Source organism: Dasypus novemcinctus, chromosome 18 (assembly GCF_030445035.2).
Source record: "Dasypus novemcinctus isolate mDasNov1 chromosome 18, mDasNov1.1.hap2, whole genome shotgun sequence".
Classification (NCBI taxonomy): Eukaryota; Metazoa; Chordata; class Mammalia; order Cingulata; family Dasypodidae; genus Dasypus; species Dasypus novemcinctus.
Genome location: NC_080690.1, coordinates 15,379,407 through 15,401,978, shown reverse-complemented (window position 1 = coordinate 15,401,978; position 22,572 = coordinate 15,379,407). Strand labels below are relative to the sequence as shown.

The 22,572-nt window shown below is 39.1% G+C and overlaps 1 protein-coding gene across 1 annotated transcript in view; it reads right to left on the bottom strand.

Annotated features, from left to right (window-relative positions):
• The window catches only part of GLG1 (golgi glycoprotein 1), a 167,601-nt gene that overhangs the window by 19,203 nt on the left and 125,826 nt on the right, over nucleotides 1-22,572 (bottom strand). Inside the window, exons 9-18 of the mRNA XM_071209077.1 lie at nucleotides 17,021-17,142; nucleotides 15,516-15,617; nucleotides 12,690-12,843; nucleotides 11,191-11,328; nucleotides 8,963-9,049; nucleotides 4,841-4,903; nucleotides 3,572-3,685; nucleotides 2,407-2,495; nucleotides 1,385-1,502; nucleotides 99-191 (exon numbers count right to left, since the gene is read on the bottom strand). Coding sequence (XP_071065178.1) covers nucleotides 99-191; nucleotides 1,385-1,502; nucleotides 2,407-2,495; nucleotides 3,572-3,685; nucleotides 4,841-4,903; nucleotides 8,963-9,049; nucleotides 11,191-11,328; nucleotides 12,690-12,843; nucleotides 15,516-15,617; nucleotides 17,021-17,142 — 1,080 coding nt within the window. The remainder of the gene's footprint in view (nucleotides 1-98; nucleotides 192-1,384; nucleotides 1,503-2,406; nucleotides 2,496-3,571; nucleotides 3,686-4,840; nucleotides 4,904-8,962; nucleotides 9,050-11,190; nucleotides 11,329-12,689; nucleotides 12,844-15,515; nucleotides 15,618-17,020; nucleotides 17,143-22,572) is intronic.

Sequence of the window (22,572 nt, the reverse complement as noted above, 5' to 3'; positions counted from 1 at the left end):
ATAGAGTGTGATGGGTCCAGATCCATAAGAAATAATTATTAAAGTATTACTTTCATATTACTTGTATAATTAAAAAATAAAAACAAGCACTAAGTTACCTGAGCATTTCCATATTGTATAGTGGAACAATAGTTCTTGATGTCACTCTTGCAGGATTCATACAGATCTGGTTCCAGACGGATATCCTCTGTCTGCAGGAGGGAACCAGCATGGAAAAGTGAGTTTACTTTAAGCTGGAGGAGATGTCAACTGTTTTACATGCTTATTGATTAGATCTTGTCTAGTGACCACAACTTAAACACAGCAAAGTGGCAGCAGTTATGGTTGAACAGAAGGAGAACTGGATTTTAGTTTAGTTCTGTACTAACTAGCTTCACGGCCTCTGCAAAAAATGAAATGCTACTATCACAACCCCTTCACTGGACTGCTGTGAGATGAAATAATATATGTGGAAACCACTTTAGAAAGTTTACAGGAACTATCCAGATGTTAGGTTTGATTTTTATTGTTTGTTTTTTTTTTCCAGAAATAGCTAGGTTCAAGGTAGGGACCCAAAGCTTTCAGAACAAGTCTTTACAACAGGACAATTAGGCTGGCTCCACTTAAACAGAATTATCACTGAAACGTGATAATCTTGTAATTTTTGGGAAATTAACGGTGTTCGGTCTTCATTACTAGTTTTTGGTTAGAATGAAAAAGTTTGATTCATAATACAAAACAAATTAAAAATATTTTTAAAGTACAATTATAAATATGTGCTATCATCAATTGGAGGGGAAAAAAAAGGAAAGCAAGATGTTTCCTCCTGAAGTGCACATTGTGCTTGATCTCCCAATATTCATTTCACTTTGATGATCAGTAAATTAATCATGGATGGCATTCCCCTGAAGACTGTTATTGGTCAGGATGTAGGCACAGATCCCAAGCTGACCCAATGAGGTCGAAGGGAATGGCCTTTATTTCATGGTGGGAGGAAGTATCTCTTTTTTTTTTCTTGCTGGACATGAATATTGGACCAGTCAGCCATCTTGTGACCATGTGGGAAACCAGTCTTAAGATGAAGATGATGCCAAGGTCAGGAGAGTGGAGAGAGTGAGATTCTCAATTCTTGAAGACATTATTGACCCAATGATTGTACTGTATGCTTACAGCTTGTCTTACAGCTGGATTTCCAGTTGTAGGATATTAAAAAATACCTTTATTGATAAAAAAAAAAAAAAGTGAAAATAAGAAGCTAATTGCCACATGGCAAAATTTTAGCACATGGCTCCAGTCTTAAGCATCCCAATAGTGGTTAAAATCTTTCAACTTGCCCTAGCCTATCACCATTTTACTAAAAACCCTGCCCCTGTGGTTTCCTGGAACTGAAGCTCTGAGGCATTACCATCTCCAGCTCCTCCACCCGGAGCTGCTTGCGGCACTTCAGGGACACCCTGTGTTCCTTGGCTTCCTGTAGGGTATCGTTGCGCACAGTGGTGCTCAGGCAGATCACTACATCCACCCTGCCAGGAAAAAGAGAAGGCTTGAAACTGGCTGGAGCCGCACAAGGGCAGATGGCCTAAGGGTTGGGTTGGGGCAGGAGTCACAAGATTTACTCAGAATTCAAGACCCCCTTTACCACGTTTTTGAATATGTAATATCACTGTTTTTTAGAGTGCTAAAAGCAGCAATTATTTGCCTGTGTATGCCGTAATACTCAAGCAGTAGCCTGAATGCTGACAGCATTCCTACCTGGCGGGGAGGGCAGAGAGTGGACATGTATGCAAAGATAGCCCAATACTTGTTTTGTTAAACACATGTGACCCTCAGAGAATTGCAGCTCTTAACTTTGGGACTGTATCTCTGATGTACTGTGAAACTCATTCCTGGAAAGTAGAGAAACCTGAGCAAAATGGAAACTTGGTTTTAGAGGGGAAGTGTGTTATAGAAATGTGCCTTTTCAAAGTGCAACATGGAAGAATGTGGGCAGCTATACTGGAAAAGCTTACCACTCTCCTCATTAAGACCTAATTCTTCAGTGAATAGTTTTTCTTTCTTTCCCAGATAGCTCAGTAAAAGCCTCCACTGTTTCCCTGAAGAAATGACCGAATGGAATGATGCTAGGGAAGTCAGTTAGCAACTTGCAACTTACACAGTCCCTATCTGCTTTTGTCAGTTGGCTTGAATTTGAAAAACATCAAAATGTTCTTTGGGCCTAGAGGTTTTCCGTATAAGAGCTACCACCAGTTGTGCTTGTAAGCAGCTGTAAAGGTGATCTGTCCAGACAATACAAATTTTTGGCCACACTACCAAAGGAGGCCTCCAAGGCTAATCTTGCTAGATAGTAGCAAGCTGTTATTTTGATATGCATTCAGTAGCTAAGAGTGACTTTGGGGAAGCAGGACAAATCAATCAGAAGCTACATACTTCTTCTTTATGTTGGGGCAGAGTTTCAACACATCCTCCTTGCAGGCCATTTTAAACTTGTAAGAGAACCGAAAATCCTTCATCTGAACCTGGAAGATAAGAATGAAAATCAGAAGCTATGTGACAAGTTCTAGTCAGTGTTGGTGGGTGACATTTTATTCACAGTGTTCAGAAGCATGCTCACAAGACCCTGCGCACGACTTGCCCTCCGTCTGTCTCTCAGACTTCGTTACCCTCCAGTTTGTCTTCCCTCTGCCACCAGCACCCTGGCTTTCATGCTATCCTAATCACACACGTTATTACCTCGACCTAGACAAAGATCTCCCAGATCTTTGCGTAACTTGCTCCCTCACTTCCTTGAGGTTTACATTCAAATACCTCCTCTTAAAGCTCCCTTTACTCCATCCTCCAACCTCTTATTCAGCTTTATTTTTCTTCATACAACCACCTAGACTATACATTTACTTGTAAATTTGTTTTTATGTCTTGTTTAAAGTCTACATGGCAGGGATTTTCCCTGTTTCACCACCTCTCAGTGCCTGTGCACTCAGTAGGCACTCAGTGTGCCTGGAACACACATCTGAATAAAGGCAGTCAGGTATGCCATATGTCCTGAAACATGGTCAATTTAGTACAGATGACTGGTTTTCCTCTTCTTGAGAAGAAAGTGCTTGCTAAAACAGAAACACTTTCTAGACATGTGGTACTGTGAAGAGTATGATCTAACCTACTTATCCAAATGCTAGACCGAGGCAGTATTAAACTTGAAGAAAAAAAAGGCTTAATGTACAGTATATTGATATACATTTGGGCCATGATACTAACCAGTAACACAAAATAACAGATCCCACTGAAAGTGTTAACCGAGAGGCTAAAATGTGACTGAAGCAGGAAATGCCTGTTTACTTATCTCTATCCCCACTAGACTGCCTACTCTCAAAGTATATGTACTATGTCTTATTTATTGTTCCATTTCCAGGAGCCTAACAAAGTACCTGGCCACAGCAGATAAAAACCACATTTACTGAGAAAAGAATCAAATTAGGATACATGTTTGGAAAAAATGACTTTTCACAGAAAAGGTGCTCTGATGTTCTGAAAGGGGAAGGTATTCAGTAACACCCAAACAGCCAAGCCAGGAAAACAAAAGCCAGGTGTTACTGACCAGCTGGAAGTGGGTGACTCCAATGGCGCACTTCTCATTCATGTCTTTCTGGTGCTTGTTCTGTATCAGACACTCCATCAGGTCTCCAGAGTCTATCTGGTTATCTGCCACATCCTGAGGAAGGCAGTGCACATTTACACTTCATTTGTTACAATTAATGAGTAAAGCCTGAATTTCAGTCCATGAAAAATGTACAAAAGACAGATACTAGAGGCATTTTCAAATAAGATACATGATAAATTGTTATAAAATAAACCTGAAAAGGTGCAGAGGATAAACATTCAGCAAAATAAAATTTACACAGCAAGCTATTCTGCATGGAACTCCAGGAAGAATATACACTATGCAGTGCTTTAATTCCTTTCCTAACACGATGGCAGCAGCTGGCTTTCAGGAGGATGTAACACAGCCTCCTGATGTCGAATCCTTATGGTTCATGGTATGTTTCATTTCCACAGTTCAGGTAGTTCAATGAGTGAATAAAGTAATAAAGTCACAGAATTCACTCAGTATTGATATATAAGGAGACAGCTGGAAGGGGAAGCCACTCTATTACTGCTAACAAATCCTAGATTGATGTATCAGAAGCAACTCAGCCACACTAACGGGGGTATCCCTGTTCTGTCTCTTTTTTATGAAGGGCATCTTGACAACTGCTGTTAACCACACATACCTGATCATCTACAAAGAATAATAATAAGGTTTTCTCAGGATGGTGGCACCTCTCTCTTGACCTTGTTTTGTTTTTTTTTTTTAAGATTTTTATTTTTATTTAATCCCCCGCCCCTCCCGCGGTTGTCTGTTCTCTGTGTCTATTTGCTGCGTCTTGTTTCTTTGTCCGCTTCTGTTGTCATCAGCGGCATGGGAAGTGTGGGCGGCGCCATTCCTGGGCAGGCTGCACTCTCTTTCGCACTGGGCGGCTCTCCTTACGGGGTGCACTCCTTGCGCGTGGGGCTCCCCTACACAGGGGACACCCCTGCGTGGCAGGGCACTCCTTGTGCGCATCAGCACTGTGCATGGGCCAGCTGCACGGGTCAAGGAGGCCCGGGGTTTGAACCACGGACCTCCCATGTGGTAGACGGACGCCCTAACCACTGGGCCAAGTCCGTTTCCCTTGACCTTGTTTTTATTTCAACTTCAATTTGTCAAAGCTTGCTATCACTCAGGAGTAATACATGCTGAAGACAGAGATGGGTCCAATACACTTGGGACCAGAATTCCAAAGAATTTGGTTATATCTCTAATCCTTGTCCTCCACACATCACTTACGTGGCAAAAGTTTTGAATTATGGGCTCGCAGGCTCTCATCAGCAAAGCTTCTATTTGAATATCCTGCAGAAAATTAAATATATTAATAATTTTGCTTTAGAAAGAGACAAGGAGTGGTGGAGAGAAAGTTTCTTTTTCTGAATCAGTAGCATCTGCTGGGCAAATAGTCAAATATGTACATTTTACTAAAATATTTTAGTGAAGTATTTTAGATAGCACCTGAATAGATAATACTTTTACTATATTATCCTTTTTTTTTTTTTTTTTTTTTTTTTGAGGTACCAGGGCTGGGGATTGAATCCTGGACCTTGCATATGGGAAGCCAGTGTTCAACCACTGAGTTACACTGGCTCCCCTGAATTAGTTTTTTCGTATATTTGCTTGTTTGTGTTGTTAGAAGTACGGGGATTAAACCCTCAAACCTGGGGGACCTCATATGTGGGGAGCAGGTGCTCAACCATTTGAGCTATATCTACTCCCTATTTTGAAAGGTAACTTTCTAGAGGCAGATCCCCTTGTGCCTGAACAAAAGAGGAATTGGAATTAAGAAAAGGTGGGGTAAGAAAAAATTATTTAGCAGCAATATTAGAGTATGTAAATCTTTTGAAGTTTTTCTAAAATGCAAAGCAGTTCAAAATAAAAATAGGAGTAACTCAAATCTATATTTAGTTTATAAGCTCAAAAAGCACATCACTGCCCTCAAGACAGATGAGAATCTACTGATTCTGGGGATATTAAGTGCTGCCAAGCAGAGTAAGCCCGGCACAACATTAGCTGCTGAAATAACATCTTCCTTTAAAGAGTTATGTACTTGCAAATGTAACTTTATGTATCACCAATTTTGACAATTCAAATAGTTCCAATAGGTTTGTCAGGAAAAACAGCCATTCTGTTTCCCCAATTTCTGCCCCAACAATGCAGTTTTAACATTTTTATAGCTGTCTACTCCCTGTAATAATCTCTGTATTACTACTATACCTACCTTGATATTTCTTAACTTTTCTGTTTTACATATTATTTTCTGATGTCCTACTACACAAAATGAAGATTTAGCTCTTAGATTTAGCCCCTTCTCTCCACTCCAAAAACCTTTTCTTCTTTCACCTGCCAATTATAGCTATATCACAATTTTTGGTTAAATCAAAATTTAATATTTACATTATGTTAATTATGTAAATATTACAGCTAAGCAATGTAGCAGACCATGATCACATTTATTTTTTATACAATTTTTACTTTTCCCTATAGTTAATAGCTACACTTCATATTTTGATTTGTTGGATTTTCTATATATCTACTGCAAACTCAGACCCAAATTGTCTGCCAGGGTGTAAACCTCCTCAACATATGTTCAAATACATCATCAGGTAAACTATTGATTTCACTGTGATTTTCTTACAGCCAGCTGAATTAGGGTCCCAGTCAGGAGACAAAAATCCCTAGTTACTTAAACTGAGATAATTTAATATACAGAATTATTAACAAGGGATCTGAAAAGGCAGGAGGAGAACACTATGTTATCACAGAGACTGAAGGAAGCAGCTTCCTACCACTCCTTGAGGAAAGCGATTGGAATTATGAGACATTAGGACCTCTTCCTTGTGCTGCCTTTTGGGAGCCTAACAGTAAAACAGACTGCAGAGTCCCAGCCCTAGCATTACAAAGCTAAGTATGAGAAAAGGGGGTATCTGGCCCTGAATGACAAGAGCATTTTAACTGACACACCATTGCTCCTGGAGCCACCTTTCTTCCCACTATGGTCTGAAGCTGGCTATTCTGCAGGCCTGTTATACCACCATAATGCCAGGTATCCCTTCTGCCTTTGTTCTTTTTGAATATCCTGTGTTACCTGGATATACCACATCTTCCTCTTTCTTGTTTTATTTGCAGTAGCTTCCCAGGAAAGAGAACATGAAAGTTAATTTGAGATTTGGCATATTTGAAAAGTTTTCTTCTACCCTCACATGATCGATAGCTTGGCTAGGTATAAACTTTTAGTTTGGAAGTAGTTTTATTTCAGAATTTTGGGGGCTGTCTTCTAGAGAGCAGTGCTGTTAAGAGGTCTGATGCCACTCTGAGCCCTGACAGCAACCTCCATAATCTACAACTGTAACTCCCTGACCTCACCTCCTACTGCTCCTTCCCTGTTGCACTCTGTTCCAGCCACGGACCTCCTTGCTGCTCCTATCACCTGTCTGCACTGTTTCCCTCAGAGTCTCTGTATTCACCTTGTATACAGAGAGCTCCCTTGCCTCAAGTCTTTGCTGAAACATCACATTTTCAGTGGGCTTTCCCTGACCACCCTATTTAAAAATGCATTCTCCCTCCCAACCTACATAATCCCATTCATCTTATTTTGCTCCAAAGCACTTAACACTGGACACATACATTTACTTATTTGTCTCCTCCCACTAGAATATAAGCTCCTTGAGGATGGGGACATTTTTTTCCTATCTTATTTATTGCTATATTTTTAGTTAAAATAGCATAGTGCCTGGCACAGAGGATGCATCCAATAATTATTTGTCAAATGAATCTTACGTATGGCCTTTTTCTACCTTCTGGAAACTTTTGAGTCTTATTCCCAGTATTCTGAAATTTCATGTTGACCAAGCCTTTTTTTGGTGTCATCATTGGTGATGGGTCCTTGGTGGTGGTCCCTTTCACTCCTCTCTATTTCCTAGAACTCTTATCTGGATGCTGGACTCCCTGGATTAGTTCTCTATTTTTTTTTATCCTTTCTTTCCTATTTTCTATCCCTAGGTCTTCTTCTGTGTGATTTCCTCAAGTTTATCGTGCAATCCGTCCAGTGAATTTTTTTCCTAAGATTTTACTTTTAATTACTAAGAACTCTTTTTCAGTTCCCAAAATGTTTTTCTTTTCTTTTTTTTTCAAGTCCCAATTCTTGTTTCATGATTATATCTTTACCTCTCTGAGGATATTATAGGCTTTCTATTTGGTGTTGAAGTTTTCTGCTGCCATCATTGTTCCCTCTGAGCTTTTCTGTGTGTTTTTTTGGGTCTGTTTGTATTTGTCTGTATTTCACATTACTGACTTTCCTCAAATGCTCGAGGTTCTTTGGTTCTGTTACTGTTTAAGAGTAAGGCACCAAAAGATGACTAGAAACCCTATGTGTGGTGGCAGAGCTTGTCCAATGGTAGGGCCTCATAGAAGGATGTCTGGACCAAGACCCAGATGTTTAATCAGCAGATTCCCCCACATGTCAGTATCTGTAGGTCCTTTGTATTGGGCAGGGCAGGGTCTACAGCATGAATTCCTCCAGTCTCTTGCCTGGGTTGTGTAAGCCTGGCTGCCAGCTTCAAAAACCAGAACAAGAGAAGAGGATTGGGAGTCTCACTGTTCTGCATGTAAGATATTCCATAAATCTCTCTGTTTTTAGTATTTCTCCCCTACCCTCCACTGTGCCTAATTCAGAGTCCCTCTCTTAACTGCTTGTGGTAGTAAACTTCTTCCAGCTGAGTGGGAGAGACTGAACAACAGTCACTATACCCAGTGGGGAAAATGTACCTTGAGGTCTGCTTCTTTTGCAAGCAGTTTCTCAACCAGTTTTTTGATTTCTAGTTTTCAAAAGTTTATTGCCGTCTCTCATCTATCCTCTCCATTTTCATTGTCCTTGTGGGCTTACAAGTTTTTTCAATCCTTTTTTTAAAATATTTTAGTGGGTTTCAGGATGGAACAGAGATAAATACATGTATTCAATAGCCCAGGTTTAAATCAAAGTTCCAGGCTTTTACTTTACTAACACACAAATTACCAAATGATCTGACTGAAAGAGCTAAGGATAATAGAGTAGGAATACGAGTAGGAGATTGGAAGATAGTCATCTTTTAAGGGAAACAAAACGGTCGGTCTAATCAGTGTGGTTACTCTAATTTATGAAGAAAACCAAAGAGCTACTAACGTATAGAGTGTTGTCTAGAGAAACTTAAGAGGGTTGAGGAAGCAACACAATATTTCTCTATAAAACAAATGAGAATCTGACTAGGTTTCTTTTGTTTTACAGAGAATCTGCACTTTCAAGAGTCTAGAAACATTAGAACTAAGAAAAAAGAAAAGGCTGCTGACAGGGCACTTTCTTTCTGTGAGCTGCACACTGCTTACCTCTGATTCTAACTCTGTGAGGTTGCCAACTATATCTCTGCACTCCACGGCCAAGTCATCAAGATGATCCTGGAGGCACTCAAGCTCCTGCAAATCAAAAGGCAATCCCGTGGAAGATGAGACACCAAAGTCTACTTCCTTTTGAGTATACCTCCTTTTCTTTTCAAGTGAAAATACCTCACTGAACATAACATTAAAGCTTTATTTGATTCTCCAAACTAAGATTGTTGAAAAGGTAATTACTTGATGTAATAGAGGGGGTACAATAGCCACACATAAAAATCTTATCAGGCCTTTATTTTCACTTACTGAAACTCTGCTATTTCATTGTTAATCTGTGTTTTGATAATCTTTACCTCCCATTTAAAACCTGCATTTTGATAATGATCATTGAACATATATATTCATAGTTAAAGACATGGATTATTTTGAGATTCTTCATGGACAAAATAGGTTGGGGATCAGGATATGGAATACAGCACAGAGTTGATAACTCCTGAAAGTTTCTAATAATGATTGAAGGGATGAATGCACAACTATGTGATTATACCAGATACAACTGATAGTACAGTTTAGATGAACCATATGCTTTTATTAATATGTACCAATAAAATTGATTTGTTTAAAAAAATCTATGACTACTCTGTTATAATCTATTTCAGAATTACAATTGAAAGAGAGAAGGGTTGTAAGAATAACATAATAGCCAGAAAGGAAGAAAAAAAGAAGCCTAAAGGAAAGGCACCAAAGTTTTGGGAGTGAAATAAATGGCTAAGAGAAAAATCCTACTCATGGAATTCTTTCCTAAACTTAACTTTCTTAATTTCTCTGTGAAGGGCTACAATACAATGCAGCTTTCTAAATGTTTATTTTATTGTTTTCTGGGATTCCATATCACCACAACTTGTGTTTTATTGGTCAGAGGCAGCAGAAAGCTAAACTACAATCATTTTCAAACAATAAAACTGTAGCTGATTAAGGAAGAAGAATCCTGAAGATGACATCCAGTGCCCAACAGATCTGATTAGGCAACCATGTTGCTTCTTAAAAATGTCTTAATTCTTTTTGTGGTAATGGAAAACTTTTGGTAGTAGATGGCAGTGATAGTAAAATAACGTTGTGGATATAATTAACACCACTGTATAGTATAATAATGGTAAATGTTATATCATATCTACATGTTACTACCACAATAAAATTTTTAAAGAGAGAGAGGGACAATGGAGAAAAGGTGGGGGGTGGGTGGGTAAGAATTCAATTCCTATACCTGTGACTTTTTCATACTTTAACCCCAGAGGGTGTTTGGTAGTGGTACAAATGGAACCTGAAAACCTGAGTTCACTCCTAGTTCTACTATTAATGAGGCTTTAAACAAGTAGCTATTCCTTGCTGCTTGGTTTTCCTGGCTTAAAGATAAAAGGCATACCACCTTACTTTCCACTGAACTTGCTAGAATGCTATATTTTAACTGTAAAAAAAAATTAAGCACAAAATTCTAAAGAACTATTCATAGTATGTAATTCTTTTTTTATATGAAGAGATTATAATACATGGAATGAATACTTGGCTAGAATTAGACTTGAGTTTTAGGTAAGGAAATCAATAAAATTCACTTCTCTGAGACTCAGTTTGTCAATTACTAAATGGAAAAAATAATTCCATTCCAGCATGTCCTATAGGACTGTTCTAAGGCATGCACAGTAGTTATTCGTGCATACTGGTATTTACATACATATAGAGATATATTTTTATAACCTGCTGTATCTCAAAAGGATTCAGTGCAACTTATTAAAGTGAGACAAGTCTAAAAAAAAAAGAAGTATATATAATTAAAAAAAGATGAAAGAAACTACATTAAGGAGAGTACATAGAGCTGTTAGTAAGCTTAGCACACAAAATGTCCACCATGAAATCTTATATGCCTGCCAGAGGTAGGCCAGGCCTTTTGACTCTAGGCTTTCTAAGAGGGACCACAAAGAGTAAAATACCAAAAATTACAAAATACAGTAACCTTAATATGAAAACAAACTAACTGCACAGAATTATTCCTGATATAGAGACCAAAGAGAAATTTTTTTCTGAGAATTTTTTATAGATAGAATATTGAATGATATAATAAATGATGAGCATGAAGTAACCACAGGGGTGGATTTTATGGTATCTGTACTCTATATAAAATGTTAGTCATTAACAATACTATTAGATAAATAGGTAGCTAAGCCACCTACCTGTCCGGTCTCCGTTTTTTCACTGCACCATTTCCCCAGATCTATCAAGCACTTATCCTGGAGGGCAGGGTCCAGCTTCACGTCTATAGCACGTTGATGCAGGATCCTCTGGACTTCAGCTCGGCACTCTCGTGACAGCTACATAAGAAAGAACAAGCAAAATGTTTTAAAGGTGAAAAACAAAACCAAAAAGATACCAGATAAAGCAAACATATTGTCAGGCAACTCAAAAGTAACTTTATAGCTTGTTTCCCAAACTTTACACCTCGTGTCTTCTAGAATAGGAATAAAATGTTCTAGAAGGATTCTGCAAGCTCATATCTCTAGGAATGTAATTATATGCTCATTATTTAAAAATATACCATATGAAATTATATTCTTTTCTGAAGGCGCCCTGATAAAAGTGAACTGGATTCATTTAAATTAGGTTATTTTGAGTTTTGTTCGTTTAGCAAAACTAATCTGCCATTCTATGAATGTTGAGTGGAAAGATGGATCCAACTCAGATTTACCTAAACTCAGAAAGAACAAGCAGGGAACAGAAGCAGCAGTTACTACAGGTCAAGACCAGACTTTTTTCTATATGAGTTATGTAGAATTAGCAGAAGGGTTGTAAGGAAGCTATCATTGACAAGTATAATCTCACTAAAAAAAGCAAGCAAACAAAGATTATGACTCTTTCTTCCTTGGCCATTTACAAGAGAAGAAAGCTCCTACTATAGTGACTGGCAAGAACCCACAGTTTAGGAGCCCCTGTGGTTAATGAGAGGTTCATGATATGAAAAACAAAGAAAAAGTAACAACAAATTCCCATATTCTTCTGCATAGAAGTATAAAAACTAGAATAAGATGGCAGTAACTGAGACCTGACTTTTCTTTCCATTTGGGTCCTCCAATTCTGAATCCTAAACAGTCAAGTTCTGCATTAAGCCCAGGAGTATTTATAAACATGACTATGAAATAATTCCACCTTTACTTTCTGTAACAAATGCAGGACTGAAATGCCATAAAGTATCTCAGAAGGCTTAAAAAGGCCACTCTGAAAAATGAGCAGCATGTCAGTATGACACAAGAAGTTAGCAAGTGTTTCCTGAGAGCCAAGCACAGGCAAACATTTCCAACAAGAGGTAGCAATCAGGGCATGCAAACATCAAGAGACTGGGATATGGAGGTTTCTGCTCCAACTAGTGAACTGTCAGAGAAGCATCATTAATATAGGCATTATGTTTTCTGCTACCAGGACAGAAGCCTAAAGAACCATTTGTGCCCTGGCTAAAAGCCTCTAATGGACCTTTAAAACTAAATGAAGTTAGTGCAGCAGAATTTAATTGCTCATTTGTATTTCATATTTTGGTAATTTAAGGAGAAAAAATGGGAATCTTCCACATTACTTTGTTAGAAACAAAATTAGACAGAAGAAATTTCTAGTATGATAGCAAAATTTATTAAAAAACAAATGATGAAATCAACGTGAAACAAAATAAATATTGACTGCATACCCTCCTTCCCTGTTCTTCAGTACGGTAGGCATGTCTATATAAGCAAGAGAACACAGCTCCAGGAGGCAGAACTTCACTGGTCTCATTCCAACCATGGGTATGGCAAAGGCGAGAAGCATCTCCCTGGCATTTACGGTATAAGACGGGGTCCAGCCTATAAGGATAAGAGTTAAAAGATAACCACTACTTACTGTACATGCTAAAGGGTTTGTACAAGATGCGTGCTTGTGTACACTTGATAATGACCTCCAGAATAGTAGAGATGGCAGATATATAAAAGTGCATTTCTGAATTTTGTTCTTAATGAACACATAGTAGTAAATCTGTAGAAATCTGTTAACCTTAATATAGAAGATTAAGTCCTATCTCAAAGATATTGTTTTAGCTGTGTAAAGTACCTAACATTACAGTAACTCAGCATTAACATGCCTTGGCTGAATTTAGAAATCAGGGTTGTAGCCATTACCAGGCAATTCACAACTTTTTACTTAGAAAATACTTCTTTCTAAGCATGAATGAAGTTTAATCCTACCTGTTATACTAGATTCAGTAAGATCAGAAAATGATAAGAAAAACAGAAACTCCCACTCAACTTCCTCTCCAATAAAGCTGTATGGTCTTACAACATTTTAGGCAGTCATATTTTTAGGTTATCTGAATGTGCATTATTGATTTTAAAAACATGACATTTAACTTTGAATCTGGGGGCAAGGGATTAAGGGAGCCTGCTGCTTCTCCAAATCAGACCAAAGGATGCTTAATTCTCTCCATATTCTATTTTCAACTTTGAAAGAAGGTTATTTAATGTGAGGAGAGGAGCTAATATTTAATAAGTAGCTTTTAGGACAGTGAAACAACACTTTTTCATCATGCAGGAAGGAACTAAAGAAAAGGGAAAAACATGACTTTGATAGAGGCATTTATTCAGTAAACTTTGTGATTTTGGTTTAAATTGCCTGAGTAGGAACAGGGAAATTCCTACCTAGCTTTCTATAGTCCTTTCTAAAGTCAAGTTGAGGGACCAGAAGTGAAAACACATGGAAGCTCCAAGTAATCTTTCTAATAAAGTATGTGGGGAGACTTCCAGGAAGATGGAGGATCAAAGAGGCAGAGGGATCACTTTTCTCCCAGAAAAAAATAGTGAGACGACAGGCAGAGAATGTCTGGAGGGATGCTCTGGGGCACAGGATGTGTGGGAAGGTGAGGCACCACCCAAAAGAGTGAGGGGCAAAGGAGTCTCAGCTGGCTGAAAAATCCCATGAATAAAGCTGTAAAAGCAGCAGCAGGCACCCATCCCACCTTCAGGACAAACAGCAGTCTGCAGACTGCCATGCGATGGGCTGCAGTGGCTGCAGACTTGAAGGAATTGCAAGCGTCTTCCCCAAGAGGGGAGAGGGAGGGACACAGCCAACAGAAAATTCAGATTTTGGCCAGGGAACACCGTCTGCTGCACTGGAGGGGTCCCACTCTTCCAGGCAGGGTGGGCCCACAGCATTGTTTGTACTGCAACAGGAAGAAGCTAAAGACAATTTATCTTCTCAACACCCTCCCTGCTGCCCCAGGCAGACTGCTGAGGAGGCCCAGGGAGGGTGAGGCTGGCCTAGAGAGATCAGCTTCTGGGAAAGATTATGAGTCTTGACCCATCTATGGAGTTATAAGGAATGCATGCCCCGTACCAAGGAGTTTGAGCCAAGAGGTCTGCCAAAGAGTGCCATCTGCTGGCCAGACCAGAAAAATGCATGAGAAGGGGAAAATAGTAAACAAATGAGACAAGCGGGTGACTTTACTACCCTCCTCCCCAAGGTCCTTGGAAGCTAGCCTGCACCCCATTATTGGGTCCTTAGCGCTGGTTTGAGCAATTAAACTGGGGCAATCCTAAATATCTAGAACAAGTTGAACCAAGAGTCAAAGAATAGTGGTAGCACACGGCTAGTAAATCCCTAGGCAAGAAGGAGAAACTAAAATCAGAGTAAACTTATTATCAGAATGGCCTAGACATTAGCAAAAAATTACAAGTCATACAAAGAAAAAGGAAGATATGACTCAGGCAAAGGAACAAATCAAAGCTGCAGGTGAGACACAGGACTTGAAACAGCTCATCAGTGAGGTTCATACAATTCTCCTAATAAAGTATGTGGGTAAAATGTATTTTAATCACCAGAAAGGTGAACGTGGGAAGCAAGTGAGGCAGTCCAATCCATTAATGGTTGCTTGGGAGGTAGGAAGGAACACAAGGCATGAAAAGAGGAGGGGAATGGTAGCCAATAAATTATAGAGGGTCTGACTAATATAGATTCTTCCCCTATTTCATGCTTCCCCACCTCCACCTTTTCTTTTGTTAGAAGGATGAGAAGTGAATTAGAGACACAAGTTGTTATTATTGATAAGAATCTCTTAAGACAGAATAAATTCAATAACTATGAATAAAGAAAAGCAAATTCCCATAGTGTACATCAATTTTTTTTTAAAAAAAAGCATTATAATCTTCTTAGACACCTATCTGAAGATGCTTTTGCTGCCCTCTACAGGCACCAGAGTTCCTTATAGACAGATGTTTGTGGTATCAGAATTTTGATCCTTATATCCAAAGTAGTGGTAAACAGCAATGCTTACTAGCAGATCGTAAGAAGGCTGACGACTTTTAGATACTCTTTTGAAAGAATATTTTTTCTGAAGAATAGATTTTATTTCAGGGAACTGAAGTATGTAAGCCATCCTAGAAACTAAAATAATTTCCTACAGATAATTTCAAAACACACAGATGATCCTGACACATACAGGAAAACAGCCTGAGGCAATAGACTTCTCTGGCTTCAAAATACTCACTTCCAATCTCGGGAGATAAAATACTGCAGCTCTAGGAGACGGTGTTCACAATCTTCCACCATTTTCTCTGTGTATAAATGTTCCATCAGGCACGAGAGGATCCTAGCCATGGAACAGGGATGAAATTGTAGCAAGAGTAAGAGTGCTGATGACACGTTCAGTACTTTCCACAGCATCAGCTTTTCCTTGGTGCACAGAAAAAGTCACTTAGCTATTTTCCGAGGGCAACGAGGGATTTATTTTTCTGAGGATCCCTCATATGAACTGGACCTGGCAGTAATTATGTCTCATATCAATCAACCTCTGAACTGCTTAGCACTTATGGACTGTGTGTGCACAAGCTGTGTGTACAGCTGCTTTAGTTTTAATTTTTCAAATGAAAACTGTCCAACATCCACAAGTAGAGAATCACACAAAAACCACTTTCCCTCTGCACTTTATCATTCTATAGCTAATTCTGTTTTAACTCTACCACTACCCATTCCCCCTTCCCCAGCTGGATATTTTGATCCAAATTCCAGGCACCATATCATTTCATTCATTACACTTTGGCATGTTTCCCTAAAATATGAGAACATAATACCATTATCACAATGAAAGAAATAAAAAATCCCTAACATGTAATTTCCTGTCAGTTTTCAAGTTTCTCCAATTATCTCATGTAGTTTTACATGTTTATTCAGATCAAGACCCAGAAAAGGTCCAGACCTTGCATTTGACTAAGTATCTTAAATCTCTTTTAATCTGCATCAGTTCCCTCCTGTTTCTTCCATGCCCATTTTTTGCTTAATGCAGTTATTTTTATATTGTTAAATTCTTACTGAGACTTAAGTATGTTTGTCTCTTTAACTACACAAAAAGCTTTGAGAAAGAATACCATTTTTAAATCCCCTGTTATAGCATGGACAGGAGGAGTTTATGCATAGCAGAATGATGACAAACATGGGCTGTATTTGGTTTATTGTTGGGTAATGCCAGTTCAGTTGCAGGCTATAAAGATTTTTGCAGAAGGTGGAAACTTCTGGTTTTAAGAGTTGTTTTCACATCATAAAACTAATGTATAAGATTCAAAACTTGTTTTGTCTTTCAATTATAATTAACTATTTCTAATGATTATCAAGTAACCAACATGTACAAAGAACCAATATACAAACAGGCTGAAAAATACAGAGTCAAACCACATGTCACTTTATTCTGAGTGTTTCTCATTTGTTTTTATTTGACCATTAAATGAAATTATTCAGTTCCTGTTTTTTAGGCCCATAAATCATCATGTATTGTAAACCAACATTACAATGCTGGATCTACTGGCTGTCTCTACATGATGGATGAGGCAGAGACGAAGTCTCAATACTATTTTCAATAAAAATTGGATGTGTGTTTTTAGTCAACAAAATTTCAGTTAAGATGTTAAACCACCCCAAAACTACTTAAGGGAATGTTCTCCGTGCTGTACTGCTAAATAAAATACAATATGGACAAATACCACAAATGAAATAACCTACATTGGGTCTCCAGATCTTATGTGTTTGCAGGCTGTCTGTATTACAGATTCACAAGCTTCATTCAAAGCTCTATCGATGCGATAATCTGCACCAGGGTCAGTCTCCTGAATCAGTGTTTGAAGCTGGATTAAAAATTAAAAAAAAAAATTAATATCACTTAAGCATCAGGGAAGAACAATGTCATTTCTGTATACAGCTACTCAGCGGTATAGCACAGTATACTTCAACAAGAGACTACAACTAACCACGTTTAGGAGCTCTTTTCAAATACCTTCCAACTGGTTTCTCTACCTTGATTCAAATTTTTCTATTTAAATCACTGGGGATTGCTTGCCTACTTGCTCTGAACAACCATCGACACTTGTAAAACAAAAGGTCTTTATAATCTGAAAGCTACCTCTTTCCTCATATATGCCTACCTGTTAATCAGATTAACAGGTAAATGGGATACTCTGTGCCAAGCCAGAATTGAGTAGAGGAAAATAAACAGAAAATATCTCCAGTTAGACACCCAATTTGGTCATAAGAATCTAGAATCTGAATTTTGCTGCAAAGATACTGGTATTTAATAAAGTGTACTCTGTTTTATTAAAAGCAGATATGAGGGAAATAGATGTGGCTCTAGCAACTGGGCTCCCATCTACCATACGGGAGCCTCCTGGTGAAGGCAAGCTGGCCCATGTGACAAGCTGGTCGAAGCGGAGAGCTGGCACAGCAAGATGACACAACAAAAAGAGACACAGAGGAGAGACAATGAAAGACGCAGCAGACCAGGGAGCTGAGGTGGCACAAGAGATTGAGCGTCTTTCTCCCACTCTGGAAGGGGATTGGTTCCTGGTTCCACCTAAAGAGAAGATAAGCAGACAGAGAAGAACGCACAGCAAATGGACACAGAGAACAGACAATGGTGGGTGGGGATGTGGGGGGAGGATAAGTAAATAAATCTTAAAAACAAAAACCAAAAAACAGCAGATAGGAGATGTGATTCAACTTTCAGAAATACCAATTACAAAAACAAGAAAACAATACCATAACCAAGAGGTAAGCCAGAACTCATTCATTACATAACCGAGGGTTAAGAATTAATAAACAGAACACAGGAGAGATTGTGGGAAGATGGCGATTGACTAACAGGCAGAGCTGAATGCTCTCACAAAAACAAGAGAGAAAAAACCAAAAGCTGTCTGAGGGAACCTGCTTTGGGGGTCAGTAGACCAGGAAAGTGCTACACAACTCCCAGGCAAGTGAGGGACAGAGATGAAGAAGCTGAAAACAACAAACATGAGTTACTAAGCCCCCATGGCAGTCAGGAAGGGCTCTTTTCCCCAACCCCCAAGATATTAAGCTAGGGTAAAACCCTTGGCTCGCTGCACCCAACTGAGAGCTATTTCAAGGGAAAAAGGAGGGGAGGTCAGGATGCTTTTCTTCAGTGAATTCGGCCAGCAGGACATAGGAAAACTGAGACTGACACACCTTGGTGAAAAGATGCGCTAACGAGCACTACCTGCTGGCTGGTCTGGAAACTGCATGGACAAAAACTGTCACGCGCTCTGTATTCTACCCCTGGAAGAAAATCTGTGCCCCACTAGTGAGACCCTAGCCCGATTTTGAAAACTTAAGCTGGGCAATTTTAAAGACTGTAAGTTGAGCCAAATATCAAAGAAACACTGTGAAAAAACAACAATAGGCAAGAGAGAGAAATTGGCCATCAGAGTAAATTCATCAACATATTCAGATGCCTGGACATAAGCAAAAAATTACATGCTATACTAGGAAATAGGGAGAGATGGCCCAGACAAAAGAACAAACCAAACATCCTAAAGAAACACAATTATTCAGTGATAATCACATAACTCTCCTAAATCACTTCAAAGAATTTAAATAAAATATGACTAAAGAAATAAAAGATATTTAAGCTTTTAGCATGAACTCAATATGTTAAAAAAAAAAAAAAAGATATTAAGAAGACACTGGGAAAACATAAAGAACAATTTGAAAGCCTGCAAAGAAAAGTAACAGACTTAATGGGAATTGAAAGACATGATGGATGAGATTAAAAATATATTAGAGGGAAGCGGATGTGGCTCAAGTGAATAGGGCCTCCGCCTACCATATGGGAGGACCAGTATTCTATCCCTGGGGCCTCCTGGTGAAAAATAAGAAGAAAAAGCGTGCCTGCACGGTGAGCTGAGTGCCTGCACAGCGAGTCAGTGCCCACACAAGTGAGTAATACAGCAAGATGATGACGTGACAAGAGAGAGACAAAGGGGAGAGTTAAGGTGAAGCGCAGCAGAGACCAGGAACTGAGGTGGTGCAATTGACAGGGAACCTCTCACCACATCAGAGGTCCCCAGGATTGAATCCCAGTGAATCCTAGAAGAGAAAGACAAGAAGAGAAGACAAAGAAATAGATACAGAAGATCATATGGCGAATGGACACAGACAGCAAAACAGCTGGGTGGGGGAGGAGGAGAAGAAGGAAAAAAATACATTAGAGGCACATAGGAGCAGATTTGAACTCCTTGAAGACAGAGTTAGTTACTTTGAAGGCAGGACAGCTGAACTGGAAAAGATAGAACAGAAAGAAAAGAGACTGGAAAAAATGGACCAGAATCTCAGGGAACTGAATGACAATGAAAAAATGCACAAATATTTGCATTATTGGTATCTCAGAAGAAGAGAATGGAAAAGGGGCAGAAAGAATATGTGAGGAAATAATGACTGAAAACGTCCCAACTCCTATGAAGGACATAAATATCAATATCCAAGAAGGACAACATACCCCAAACAGAATAAATCTAAATAGACATACCCCGAGGATAAGATGACAGACAAGAGAATGGTATGACAACAGAGAACCAAAGGACAAAATGGATGAAGTAAGTAATGTCTTTAGAGTAATAACACTGAATGTTAATGGATTGAACTCCCCAATCAAAAGACACAGACTGATAGAATGGAAAAAAAAAATTTAGTCATCTATATGTTGTCTATGAGAGACCCAGTACACAACCAGGTTAAAAGTGAAAGGTTGGAAAAAGGTATTCCATGCAAACAGTAACCAAATAAAAGCTGGAGTAGACCAGATATATATAAAATAACAATATTAGAGTATATTATAGTATATGAACAATAGTTACTCAGTGCAACTAGCAAATATTTCCTATAATCAGTATTCTGTAAGTTTCTTCATACAAAATGAAACGCTTGCTTTTAACTGAGGAGAACTGGAAAAGAGATAACTTTTAAATACTTCATTTTTCTTGAACCCTTTCTTATGCATACTCATTAATTAAAATAATCCATCTGGATCAATAATGATTTAACATGACTATTGTTGGCAGCGGACTTGGTCCAGTGGACGGGGCGTCCATCTACCATATGGGAGGTCCGCAGTTCAAACCCCGGGCCTCCTTGACCCGTGTGGAGCTGGCCCATGTGCAGTGCTGATGTGTGCAAGGAGTGCTATGCCACGCAGGGGTGTCCCTCGTGTAGGGGAGCCCCACGCACAAGGAGTGCGCCCCGTAAGGAGAGCCGCCCAGCGTGAAAGAAAGTGCAGCCTGCCCAGGAATGGTGCCGCACACATGGAGAACTAACACACAAGATGACGCAACTAAAAGAAACAGATTCCCGTGCTGCTGCAACAGAAGCGGACAAAGAAGATGCAGCAAATAGACACAGAGAACAGACAACTGGGGTGGGGGAGAGGGAAGGGGAAAGAAATAAATCTTTAAAAAAAAAAAACATGACGTTTGTTGAAAAAGATTTTGAATTTTTCTGCCTCATAAAATTGTGAGTTGGCATGTTATCTGTAGTAATTCATTCCAATAAGATGTGAAGAATTCCCAAATAGGAATTTGATTATCTGGAAAAACTTATGGTCTAAATAGAAATTAAATAACTAAACCAATAACTTATTTCATTCTTAGAGATTATTATTTCCAATAGTCAGGTGTAATGTAAAAATCAGAATTATGTTATAATTTATATTATTTTAGAATTATTATTTATATTTACAAATGTTTGCTGCTATACTATTTCTTTTTTTTTTTTTTTTTTAAAGATTTATTTATTTATTTAATTCCCCCCCCTCCCCTGGTTGTCTGTTCTTGGTGTCTGTTTGCTGCGTCTTGTTTCTTTGTCCACTTCTGTTGTCGTCAGCGGCACGGGAAGTGTGGGCGGCGCCATTCCTGGGCAGGCTGCACTTTCTTTTCACACTGGGCGGCTTTCCTCACGGGCGCACTCCTTGCGCGTGGGGCTCCCCCACGCGGGGGACACCCCTGCATGGCAGGCACTCCTTGCGCGCATCAGCACTGCGCATGGCCAGCTCCACATGGGTCAAGGAGGCCCGGGGTTTGAACCGCGGACCTCCCATGTGGTAGACGGACGCCCTAACCACTGGGCCAAAGTCCGTTTCCCTATACTATTTCTTATAATTAATTATATTAAATCTAACCTGGCCTTACAAAAAAAAAAAAGAAGAAATAATTATGATTACTAAATTATAATATAGATGCCTTTATATTATAAAGTAGCCAAAGGTTAAAATCTGAATCTAGCTAGACTGGTCTTACCCTTGTTTATGGTTATTCCAAAACCAGATTCACCCTTGTGTACACTTACTTTTGTGATGGTAACAACCCCACCCTCCTCTTGTTAATATCCACATTAAAAATTTTGTAACTAACCTTTGCTCTGTAGTCTCCTATACTAGAACTTGAGACTCAACCTAGTTTTGTGCCCACCCCCCATTTTGTTCAGTCCCTTAATGTTTATTAATGAAGAAACCTGTGCCAACTCCACCCCAATTACTCATAATCATTCTGATGTTATAAAATATTAGAATTTCTGCAAATCTGGGAAGCAATTTTGGGTCACTAGGCCACTGTTTCCTTTGCTTGCACAAATAAACTCACTCTTTGAAACCCTAGTATATTAGTCCTCCAAAGGGGTGCTGATGCAGAACACCAGAAATTGGTTGGTTTTTATAAAGGGTATTTATTTGGGGAAGGAGCTTACAGATAACCAGGCCATAAAGCATAAGTTATTTCCCTCACCAAAGTTTATTTTCACATGTTGGAGCAAGATGGCTGCCGACATCTATGAGGGTTCAGGGTTCCTGGCTTGCTCCCTTCCAGGGTCTTGCTTCTCTTTCCTCTGTGAGCTTACTTCCTGGGGCTCCAGCTTAAGACTTTAGCATCAAAGTCCAACATCAAAACTCCAACATTAAGAACCTTCAACTCTGTCCTTTGTCATGCCTTTTACCTGTGAGCCCCACCTACCAAAGGGTAGGGACTCAACACCTTACTGGCACAAGAGGTTTACATAATTACTTAATCAAGTAAACCTCTGAATCCAATATAATCTAATATGCCCAGATGAAAAAGATCAGTTTACAAACATAATCCAATATTTCATTTTGGAATTCATCAATAATATCAAACTGCTAGACCTCGTGTCTTAGGAATTGTTCTTCAAAGTGCACTGGGAGAAAAAGAACCTGATTTTGGCTCAGTATCAACTGTAAGTATAGAGAAAAATACTAGAGCAGC